At 35.5% G+C, this 12,776-nt stretch overlaps 1 protein-coding gene and 1 pseudogene across 1 annotated transcript; both read left to right on the plus strand.

Moving 5' to 3' along the window:
* The first annotated feature begins 9,469 nt into the window (after nucleotides 1-9,469).
* Nucleotides 9,470-10,321, plus strand: LOC119616291. Its single transcript, XM_037972637.1, has one exon. It carries the CDS (start codon nucleotides 9,470-9,472, stop codon nucleotides 10,319-10,321), a length of 852 nt encoding a protein of 283 aa, XP_037828565.1.
* A 1,502-nt stretch (nucleotides 10,322-11,823) lies between these two features.
* On the plus strand, nucleotides 11,824-12,200 carry LOC119616292 (annotated as a pseudogene).
* The last annotated feature ends 576 nt before the right edge of the window (nucleotides 12,201-12,776 follow it).

Raw genomic sequence — 12,776 nt, forward strand, 5'->3', positions numbered from 1 at the left:
TTTGGATCCCAAAACATACCAAGTACCTTTTCAGTTGAGCCGTCCATCTCATTTAAGCCACCTGAGAAACTGACCTGATGATTTAAACTGCCTTCTAGAGCCACGACCACCTCTGATGAATTCGATGTAAAATTACGCATTTCTAAACCAGCAGCTTTATGTGTTTCTCCAACTTGTATGGCTATTTCAATGGCTTTTAACGGGCTATCAAAACTATCTACAAAATCATCTACGTGATGATGATCCAGAATTGACTTCACGGCTCTAGGGAAACGATGTCGATACTCCATTGCATTTGTTTCCTTCACATAATGGGCAATATAGGGCGAACAGGCAGCTCCAAACGTCATCACAAGCATCTCATACACTTCAGGTGGACCACTTTCATTATCTCGCCACAAGAACCTCTGCGAACACCTGTCTTCTTCAGCAACAACAACTTGATGAAACATTTCCTTTATGTCTCCGCATTCAATGAGACACCTTCCACCTTTGCTGCCGCATCAAACACAAAACGAATTTTCCCTGGCCTAGGTTAACGACACCAAATTGGGGCAAGTACCACGTTCTCGGATGAAATGTATCAACTTCACTCAATGACAATTTGCGTACATAATTAACTCAATGACAATTTTCAAATATTCATTCATTATTTTCTTATAAGCCACACCAAAATCCGCATTATTTATCATTTTTCTTTCCAATCCAAAAAATCGATTAAGAGCCATGGAATAACTATCCGGCAGGACTACGTCATCATTACACCATAGTAGTCTGGACTCAAATCTTCCGCAACCCTCTTCGTCGAGTTTCTCAATATCTCCCGTGCACGCAAATCATCTCTTGACTCAATCACTGGTAGTGCCTTAACACCAAAATTTTCTGTTTCAAAATAACTTGCCACCAACATATTCAAATTATCCAACTGTGTTGTCAGCAAACAAGTTTGTGTTCCAGGGCGACCTCCTTTCACGTTTCCAAAAACAAGCCATCCAAGAGGCGACTTGGCAGCATATGGACCAGCATCTTCCAAAGGGACTATTTCATCAGGCAATCCTAAATGGCAATGATCTAAACCAATTAGTACCTTTGGATCCACACATTCATTGGAGCATAAAGGAACACCACAATTCTTTACTAAATCCACATTCAAACTCTGACTAGGCAACTTCAAATTCGAGACACCATACACATTTTTCAAAGCATATTTCCTCTTCTTATTAACACCGCTCACATGAAGATCGACCACCATGATAGCTTCTTGTGCCGATTTACCACCATACCAACTCAAATTCAATTGACTTTGTCGACCATGCAGTCCAAGCTGTCTCACTAAAGAGCTATCCATCATCGTGACCGAAGAACCTTCATCTAGGAGTGCATAAGTTTCAATAACAGAATTTGGTCCATAAAGAACCACTGGGAGCACTGGACAACAAATCACTTTTTTCACTAGCACTGGAAATACAACGAAGCACTGGCTCGACTGTTGAAGCTCTCTCTGTTGGCGGCACATTTGTGGATCGTTCACTTGGTTCATTAGGTTTAGTTTCATGCAATAATTTATTGTGATTTCTTTGGCACTTTTCCATGGGACACTGCTTACGCCGACGACAATCTTTACTTGAATGGCCACCACTGAGACACGAAAAACACAACATCAATCTCTTCACTTCACTCCATCTATTAGGCACACTCAATTCTAAAAATTTCTTACAATCAAATATTTTATGTGGGCCAACACAATAAAAACATTTTAACTGCCGTTCTGGTCCATCAGAAGCATATAAAACCACTTTTCGTTTTGGATCACTGCTAGATCTACTGCCACTTGAACTACTTATTTGCACACTTCTTACCAAATTAGCAACACGCTGGAGCCAGGTACTAAAATCCAAAATAGTCGGGAACTGAGGTAAAGTTGAAGCAAACTGGGCCCAATCCAAACGTTTACTCATTGGCAGCTTCTGGACTAACTCCTCCATCAGAGTTGGATTCGACAAATGTTGATGACCATTGGCAGATTCCAAAAATGCTGCTAAATTTCTGACCTTAATGGAATATGGCACCAATTTATCGATCGCGTTTTCTGCCATGGGCTCAATTTCCTTCATATGTTGCAATTGGCATCGAATAAGCAACTCTGGACGACCATATTGTAGCTTTAATTGTTCTATAACTGTTGGCACATTATTTGGGTGGATGAGTAACGACTTCACGCATTCTCTGGCTTCACCTTTCAAAGCCTTCTGCAATCTCAAACAATTTCCAAAATTATTGTACGAATATGAAAATATGAAAATTCGGGCAGATCATAAAGTTTGCGTTGTACTGGCATGGGCACTGTAGCAGGGGAAACAAAAAGAGGCTGAGATGTCATCAACTGGTCTGACTGACTACCATAGGAATATGGCGTTGGATTCCGACAATCAACCATGTCTTCAGGGCCACTGTTCATACTTTGAATGACTGGCGCATTTTGTCCAATAACACTTGGCATGTTTAAATTTTGATTTGCGACACATTTGCTAAACTTTCAGTTCCGGCAGGCGTGGAACTTTTCACATTTTGGCTTGTTGCCGTCTGCAAACGAGAGCTTTTTCTAGCTGGCGACCGTTGCATTATGAATCTCAAATGTTTTCAAAGGGCACACATATTAAACAGCAACACACTCCAAATATTTCACAAAAAATAAATTTGTTCCGGCAGGCTTGGGGCTACACAAAAATTCACAAATTAATTGTTATTCAATGTAGATTAAAATTTAATTGCTCCGGCAGCCATGGAACCACAATATATCACAAATAAAAAACTCAATTATAATTTGTTCCACCAGGACAGCAAATAACTTCACATAAATTCAGCTTAATAAAATTAAATTCAGCTTAATAAAAGTTACTCGTTCCGTCATATAAGGAACCACAAAAATGCACACAATTATTTTAAACACTTTGTTCCAGCAAATATAGAACCACTTCACAATTATTTCAATTTGTTCCGACAGCTTGGAACCACAAATCAAATATCCAAAATATTTTATTTGTTTCGGCAGCTTAGAACCACAAATCAAATAAAGGCTTATCTTGTTCAAGTACCTTGGAACACCTTCGCTCAAGATTTCAAATAAATTTGGTTGTACCGGCAGACATGGAACACAACTGCACCAAGGAATGCGAAATAAAATTTATCGCTGGCTGCGACCTGACCCTTCATGTTGAGGACAGCGAATTTAACAAGTCCCAAATAAATGAACCACAAATTTAAAATTAATGATGCATATATTTAACAATGATCTTTCAATAAGTATCACTAACAATTTGGTAAATAAGACAAAATTAAACAACATTAAGCGGTAAGTCGCTTAAGTTTTTTATAAGTTTCTTTTGTAATAATTTAATTTTTTTAATAGAAATAAACGGTTGTTAAATATATGCATCATTAATTTTAAATTTGTGGTTCATTTATTTGGGACTTGTTAAATTCGCTGTCCTCAACATGAAGGGTCAGGTCGCAGCCAGCGATAAATTTTATTTCGCATTCTTTGATGCGGTTGTGTTCCATGCCCGCCGGAACAACGAAATTTTATTTCGCATTCCTTGGTGCAGTTGTGTTCCATGTCTGCCGGTACAACCAAATTTATTTGAAATCCTGAGCGAAGGTGTTCCAAGGTACTTGAACAAGATAAGCCTTTATTTGATTTGTGGTTCTAAGCTGCCGAAACAAATAAAATATTTTGGATATTTGATTTGTGGTTCCAAGCTGCCGGAACAAATTGAAATAATTGTGAAGTGGTTCTATATTTGCTGGAACAAAGTGTTTAAAATAATTGTGTGCATTTTTGTGGTTCCTTATATGACGGAACGAGTAAAACTTTTATTAAGCTGAATTTATGTGAAGTTATTTGCTGTCCTGCTGGAACAAATTATAATTGTGTTTTTTATTTGTGATATATTGTGGTTCCATGGCTGCCGGAGCAATTAAATTTTAATCTACATTGAATAACAATTAATTTGTGAATTTTTGTGTAGCCCCAAGCCTGCCGGAACAAATTTATTTTTTGTGAAATATTTGGAGTGTGTTGCTGTTTAATATGTGTGCCCTTTGAAAACATTTGAGATTCATAATGCAACGGTCGCCAGCTAGAAAAAGCTCTCGTTTGCAGACGGCAACAAGCCAAAATGTGAAAAGTTCCACGCCTGCCGGAACTGAAAGTTTAGCAAATGTGTCGCAAATCAAAATTTAAACATGCCAAGTGTTATTGGACAAAATGCGCCAGTCATTCAAAGTATGAACAGTGGCCCTGAAGACATGGTTGATTGTTGGAATCCAACGCCATATTCCTATGGTAGTCAGTCAGACCATTTGATGACATCTCAGCCTCTTTTTGTTTCCCCTGCTACAGTGCCCATGCCAGTACAACGCAAACTTTATGATCTGCCCGAATTTTCATATTCGTACAATAATTTTGAAAATTGTTTGAGATTGCAGAAGGCTTTGAAAGGTGAAGCCAGAGAATGCGTGAAGTCGTTACTCATCCACCCAAATAATGTGCCAACAATTATAGAACAATTAAAGCTACAATATGGTCGTCCAGAGTTGCTTATTCGATGCCAATTGCAACATATGAAGGAAATTGAGCCCATGGCAGAAAACGCGATCGATAAATTGGTGCCATATTCCATTAAGGTCAGAAATTTAGCAGCATTTTTGGAATCTGCCAATGGTCATCAACATTTGTCGAATCCAACTCTGATGGAGGAGTTAGTCCAGAAGCTGCCAATGAGTAAACGTTTGGATTGGGCCCAGTTTGCTTCAACTTTACCTCAGTTCCCGACTATTTTGGATTTTAGTACCTGGCTCCAGCGTGTTGCTAATTTGGTAAGAAGTGTGCAAATAAGTAGTTCAAGTGGCAGTAGATCTAGCAGTGATCCAAAACGAAAAGTGGTTTTATATGCTTCTGATGGACCAGAACGGCAGTTAAAATGTTTTTATTGTGTTGGCCCACATAAAATATTTGATTGTAAGAAATTTTTAGAATTGAGTGTGCCTAATAGATGGAGTGAAGTGAAGAGATTGATGTTGTGTTTTTCGTGTCTCAGTGGTGGCCATTCAAGTAAAGATTGTCGTCGGCGTAAGCAGTGTCCCATGGAAAAGTGCCAAAGAAATCACAATAAATTATTGCATGAAACTAAACCTAATGAACCAAGTGAACGATCCACAAATGTGCCGCCAACAGAGAGAGCTTCAACAGTCGAGCCAGTGCTTCGTTGTATTTCCAGTGCTAGTGAAAAAAGTGATTTGTTGTCCAGTGCTCCCAGTGGTTCTTTATGGACCAAATTCTGTTATTGAAACTTATGCACTCCTAGATGAAGGTTCATCGGTCACGACGATGGATAGCTCTTTAGTGAGACAGCTTGGACTGCATGGTCGACAAAGTCAATTGAATTTGAGTTGGTATGGTGGTAAATCGGCACAAGAAGCTATCATGGTGGTCGATCTTCATGTGAGCGGTGTTAATAAGAAGAGGAAATATGCTTTGAAAAATGTGTATGGTGTCTCGAATTTGAAGTTGCCTAGTCAGAGTTTGAATGTGGATTTAGTAAAGAATTGTGGTGTTCCTTTATGTGTGGATCCAAAGGTACTAATTGGTTTAGATCATTGCCATTTAGGATTGCCTCATGAATAGTCCCTTTGGAAGATGCTGGTCCATATATATAGATATAGATATATATATATATAATATATATATATATATATATATATATATATATATATATATATATATTAGAATATATATATATATATATATATATATATATATATATATATATTATATATATATATATATATATATCTATTATATATATATATATATATATATATCTATAATATATATATATATATATATATATATATTTAGGTCCTGTTTCCAGATTATGCATTATCACTTTGAGGTACAATTTTATTTGTATTTCAATATCGTAACAAACACAAAATGCATTTACATAATTTTGAATGCTTTCCACAGATACAATTTTTCGGAACGTTAATTAAGATTTTAATATAAATTTAAAAAAATCTAATATTTTCCCAGATATACGAAATTTTTTGCTCCCCACTGAAAGTCCGCCCATTATTCTCTGAATGTTCACATGAATGTAAAAGTTCTTCAATTTTAATTTGAAGATTCTAGCTCTAATAGTTTCTCAGATATACGAATTTTTATACCCACCATCAAAAAAGATGGGGGGTATATTGATTTTGTCATTCCGTTTGTAACACATCGAAATATTGGTCATAGACCCACAAAAGTATATATGTTCTGGGTCCTCATTAAATTCTAAGACGATCTAGCCATGTCTGTCCGTCTGTCTGTCTGTCTGTTGAAAGCACGATAGAGTCCGAATGGAAATGGAAATTTCACATAAATATTTCTTATAGGTAAGGTTTGTTTGGTATTGAAAATGGGTAATATCGGGCCACGTTTTCGGATAGCCCCCATACAAGTGGCTCCTCGAAAAGCAGCTTTCACAGTCATAACTTGTTTAAAAATACGAATATAGCGATGAAATTCGACATAAGTAAGTTTCTTATGATCCAAAATCACTATGCAAAATTTTATGAGGATCGGTCCATAATTGACCCTACCCCCCATATAAGGTCCTCTTCAAATATGACTTTAACGCTCATTACTGGCTTAAAAATACTAGTATATAGATGAAATTCGACATAAGTAAGTTTCATACGAGTCAAATCTATATACAAAATTTTATGAGGATCGGTCCATGATTGACCCTATCCCCCATATAAGGTCCCCTTCAGAAAATGACTGCAACGCTCATTAATGGCTTAAAAATACGAGCGTAGCAATGAAATTCGACACAAATAAATTTAATACGAACCAAACTCTGTCTACCAAATTTTATGAGGATCGACCCATAATTGACCCTACCCCCCTATATAAGGTCCACTTCAGAAAATTACTTTAACGCTTATAACTGGCCTAAAAATACGAGTATATAGATGAAATTCGACATAATTAAGTTTCATTCGAATCAAACGAGGTTTGATGGTGGGTATATAAGATTCGGCATAGCCGAATATAACACTCTTACTTGTTCTATTTAATTTATATGGGGGCTCCAAAATGTTCAGATGAATATTTAAGTTCTTAGTGCAAAATTTGATGAATTTAGTTCAATTAGTTTCCCAGATAAACTAATTTTTGTATTGTATTAATATGGGAGGTGCCGCTCCCCCACTGGTCCGCCAATTTATTTCCCAAAATGTTTACATGGATTTTAAAGTTACTCGTGCAAATTTTTAATATTCTAACTGTAATAGTTTCCAAGATAAATGAATTTTTGTATTTAATTTATATGGAGGGTACCACGCCCCCTAATGCTATTCCGCCCACTTTTTGTCTTAAATAATTATATTGATACTAAAGTTGCTACGAAAAAATTTGAAGACTTTAGCTGTTATATTATCTCAGATATACTAATTTAATATTTTCTTAATATGGGAGTGGAACGTCGCCCACTTGAAATTTCAACATAAAAAGTAGCCTATAGTTCCTTCCAGACATACAGGAAGAAACTGTAAAAATTTCAGGAAAATCGGTCCAGCCGTTTAGCAGTCTTTAAAGTCCAAACAAACAAACAAACAAACATACATACAAACACACTTTCATTTTTATATATATAGATTATTGATTGATTTTCTTAAACCATCATTTGATAGAAAACACTCATAGCTTTCATTTATTTATATCATGAGTTCCAGAAAAGAACACAAAAAAAAACTGACAATTTTTGACCTCATGTATTCCAGTTTTCTTCATATTATCAATATACATCATATGTTTTTTATGTAGAAAATAAAACAACTCCGTTTTTTATTTTGAAAAATTTCAACAGAAGCGAATTTTGTGGCGATTTTAATTTGTTAGAAAATTAAAAAAAAAAAAAAAAAAAAATCAAAAAGGTATAAAACTTTGAAGGTTCATATCTTTGAGAGTTTATACCGGATTTTGTTAATTTAATCAATCTAGTACTATGACTGTTCTCTTTCATTATAATATAACTAGCTATACGCAGTGTGCTTTGCTACCCTTAAAGCAATGTAAGTAAAAAACACTTTACGATTTTGAAAATTCTAACTATAATAGTTTTCAGATATACATTTTTTACATATTGCAGATGCCACTAAAATTATTGCAAGTTCGCTAATTTATCCAAACGTTAATTTAGATTTTAATGTAACTAATGAATAATTTGAATGTTATAATAATTTCCCAGTTATACGAAATTTTGTATTTAATTCATACATAGGAGATGCCAAGATCCCATTGAAAGTCCGCCCATTTTTCCTTAAATGTTCGCATGAATGTCACAGTTTTTAAAGTAAAATTTTTTTTAAATTCATATGGGAGGTTCCAATTTGCTAGTCCGTTAATTTATTACCCAAAGGTTGACATTAGGTTAGGTTAGGTTGATAGGAGGATGTATATATGAGGTTGACATTAATGTCAAATGATTTTTGCTCTTATAGTTTCCCAGACGATTTTTTCTATTTAATTCATACGGGAGGTTCCAACCACCCCTAATGAAAGTCCGCCCATTTTCCCTCAAAATTTAGCTCTAATAGTTTCTCAGATACACGAAATTTTCTTTTTAATTCATATGGGGGGGTGTTCCAAGCCCCCCTAATGAAAGTCCGCCCTTTTTCTCCAAAATGTTTAGATAAATATTAAAGTTCTTCGTGCAAAATTTTAAGAAGCCAGCTCTATTAGTTTCCCAGATAAACGAATTTTTGTATACCCAAAATATTTACATGGATGTTGATGTTCTTCGTGCAAAATTAAGATTTTAACTCTAATAGTTTCCGGACTTCTAGTCCGCACCCGTTTTCATTAAATAATCATATTGACACTAAAGTGTTAAGACACTGTGAAAATTTCAAAAAAATCGGTTTAGCCGTTTAGCCGTCTATAAAGTCCAAACAAAATAAACATACATACATACAAACACACACATATATATATATATATATATATATATATATATAGATAGATAGATAGATAGATAGATAGAGTAAACAAATCGTGTTTTATTCAACATAAAAGCACAACAAAAGTGGTGACGAGGACGGTGAAATAAAAATTATCTGTTTTTTTACAAAATGTCTCAAACAACGATATCCGACGACAAAGTTCTTACACGTTTGGAAGATCAGCAAAACGCTATGCACTACAGCAAATGGCACAATTATTACAGGCACAAGCCACACTAATGGAATCATTGTCATCATTCAATCACTAATGGAATCATTTCAAACTACATTCTGCCAATGAAACCAGTTGACATGTCTCTAAAGGACACTGTTGACAAGATGAACAAACCTTTCGGCAAAGCTGAAACACAAGATTCACAACGCTACAAATGCCTGCAACTTGCAAAAACAGATGATGAGGATTTTAAAAATCGATCAGTTCAAGTGTTTAATTTTTGCATTGGGTCTTAAATCAAGTAAACACACAGATATTCGCGTACGTTTATTTAAAATTTTAAATAAAGTTTCCGAAACAACAAATTTGGATAAACTGGTAGACGAAACACGTATAATGGATTTGAAATCTGATAATATAATGATTGAATACCAAACAAAATCAATTGGATCTGTTAACGAAAAGGAGCACAAATGCACCAAATGTCAACTCGAGGACAACTACTGCTCCAGCTCCAAGACCATTAGAACAAAATCAACACAAAATGACAACAAAGACAAATTCCAAGGGAAATCAAAATTTCGTAAGCATTCAACTGTGACGATCAATAACACTATTCGACTTCAGATAGACACAGCATCGGATATTTCAATAATTTCTTTTGAGACATGGGAAACCATTGGCACACCCGACGCCTATGCTACAAAGGATAGCGCTAGTGATGTAAATACCAACAACATTAATCTCCTAGCTATGTTTGAATGCGATGTAACAATTAATGACGTCACAAAAAGAGTAAGCTGCTATATCACAGATATAGACCAGCTGAATATCATGGGAATCGATTTTATTCAAGCCTTCGATCTCTGGGATAAACCAATATCTACTTGGTGTAGACAAATTAAATTCGATGACGAAATAGCTAGACTTAAGGAAAATTATCAACCCGTTTTTGATAACAGTACTTTGGGACTTATAAGAAACGCAGCAAGACTCGAAATCGAAGCAGGACTACAGAGATTGGAAAATGCAAACATTATTTCTCTTGTGGATACATCAAAGTACGCCGCACCAATTGTGGTCAGTAATTAAAATTTGCGCGGATTATTCTACGGGACTAAACTCAATAGTTGAACCGAATTATTATCCATTACCCACGCCAGAAGAAATTCTGTCCGACTGCAACAATTGTATTATCTTCAGTCATTTGGATTTGTCGGATGCATATCTTCAAGTCGAAGTGGATGATGACACCAAAGAACTGCTCACAATAAACATCCACAGAGATTTATTTAAATTTAATCGTTTAACACCTGGTATAAAATCAGCTCCAGGAGCATTTCAAACGATCATGGACCAACTATGCTCTGGTATAGAAGGCGCCAAGGCTTATTCAAGATTTTAGATTCCGTCTAAAATTTGAAAAATGCAATTTTTCAAAAAGCAAATTACATATCTTGGATAGAATATAAACAGTAATGGTATTCAGCCTGATCCAACAAAGATTACAGCAATTCAAAATTTTAAAACACCGCAAAACATCTCGATAAATCATTATGGCAAATTCGTGAATAACATGCGAAACCTCAGAAAGCCTCTTGATGACCTATTGAAAAAGGAGAACACATTTAATTGGACTTCAGAATGTCAGGAATCATTGGAAAACTTTAAACAAATTTTAACCTCAGATATGTTACTTACACACTACAACCCAGATTTACTGATTCACGTAGCCGCTGATGCATCATTTCACGGTATAGGTGGCGTGATCTATCACACATTTCCTGATAACAGCATGAAGGCAATTCATCACATATCAAGATCTCTCACACCAGCTGAACGTAATTATAGCCACATTGAGAAGGAAGGCTTAGCTCTAATTTTCGCCGTACAACGCTTCCACAAGATGTTGTTTGGACGCAAATTTACGTTGCACACCGATTACAAACTATTCCTCGCAATTTTCGGCTCAAAGAAAGGTATTCCCGTGTACACAGCCAACAGACTACAACGCTGGTCTTTGACTCTGCTAACCTATGACTTCGATATCAAATATACGAACACTAAGGATTTCGGTCATGCGAACGTATTATCCAGAATCATGAGAAACCAACCGGACAACAGGACACATTGCTGCAGAAAGATGTAAGTCAATCGCTCGCAGTTACGTTTATTTGCCTTGTATTGACAAGCAAATTGAAGATTTCATCAAAAAGTGTCAAAACTGTCAATAAGCTCCTGGCCAATAACAACTCGATCGCTCGGACAACGGGGCGCAGTTTTGCTCAGAACAATATCAAAACTGGTGCAAGGAAAGAGCTATAGAATACACAAGAACTGTACGTTTTCATCCCAGATCCAACGGACAAGCGGAAAGATTCGTAGATACCCTAAAACGCGCTCTCAAAAAGGCAGAAGGGGAGGATACACCTACCACATCACTACAAACATTCCTGGAAGTCTATAGATCAACACCTAATCCAAATTCTCCAAATGGTAAGAGTCCTGTGGAATCATTTATAGGTCAGAAAATGAGAACAGTCATCATCAAAAAGCCTAAAGTTACCTAAAGTTAACGTGAAACCAATCAGAAAATGGAGAAACAATATAATACCAAACACGGTACACGAAAGAGAACACACCTCTATGGCGACGAGGTCTACGCTTTAAACTTCCAGGGGAAATCATCGAGAAAATTGGTAACGTAGTTTACAATACCCTGATCTATGTTGGTAATAGAAAAATTCTCGTAAGATCACACACAGACCAACTCCGACCTAGGTATACCGAAAGTGACAACTCATCAGAAAAATCTAATCTACCTTTGTTAATATTGCTTGAAGAATTCAAAATAACTCCACAAGTGCAAGAAGAAACTTTTGCAACACCTACAGCTTCACCATGCCCAACTCCAATGCGTATAACCAGCCGTAGACAACCAGTGGAACCATTTTCAAGATCACCGCAATAGTCTTAAGGAGGGAGATGTTAGGGGGCAACCCTATTATGAGGCATCAACATAACAATGTGGCATCACTATGAAATGCAACGCTGCATGCCTCATTAGCTATAAGTTTTTTATGTACAATTCTTATAACCGTTTTTTTGCAGCAAGTTGTGACATGCTAAAGCAAGCATAACTAAATCAATGAATTAAAGTTTATTTTATTATTACATTAAACAAATCGTATTTTTTTTTTTTTCAATATAAAAGTACAACAGTTTAAAAAAATTCATGAAAGGTAATGTTTTGATCGATCTAAATTAATTAATTTTTAATTATTTGAATTTTTTTATAAAAGAATAGCAAACTAAAATACTTCTATCCGAATTTAAATATTAAAAGAGATCTGATAAGTTATATACATAAGTCTCATTTCATTAAAAATGTCGAATATTTGCAGAAAATGTAAAAAATGGATCTGACAGTTTAAACTTAGGTGGAAAATGTATTGGGCATAAGAGAATCCTATTTTTATTGCATCCTAAAGTATAACAGGTAATTACAATATACATATACATTAGTATGTATGTATGTATGTATGTA

Source organism: Lucilia sericata, unplaced genomic scaffold, assembly GCF_015586225.1.
Source record: "Lucilia sericata isolate MDLA Ls3-8-SP2 unplaced genomic scaffold, ASM1558622v1 Contig000066F_arrow, whole genome shotgun sequence".
Taxonomy (NCBI): Eukaryota; Metazoa; Arthropoda; class Insecta; order Diptera; family Calliphoridae; genus Lucilia; species Lucilia sericata.

Coding starts and splice junctions, on each gene's coding strand:
- LOC119616291 (XM_037972637.1), top strand. CDS start 9,470: ATGAGGATTTTAAAAATCGATCAGTTCAAGTGTTTAATTTTTGCATTG.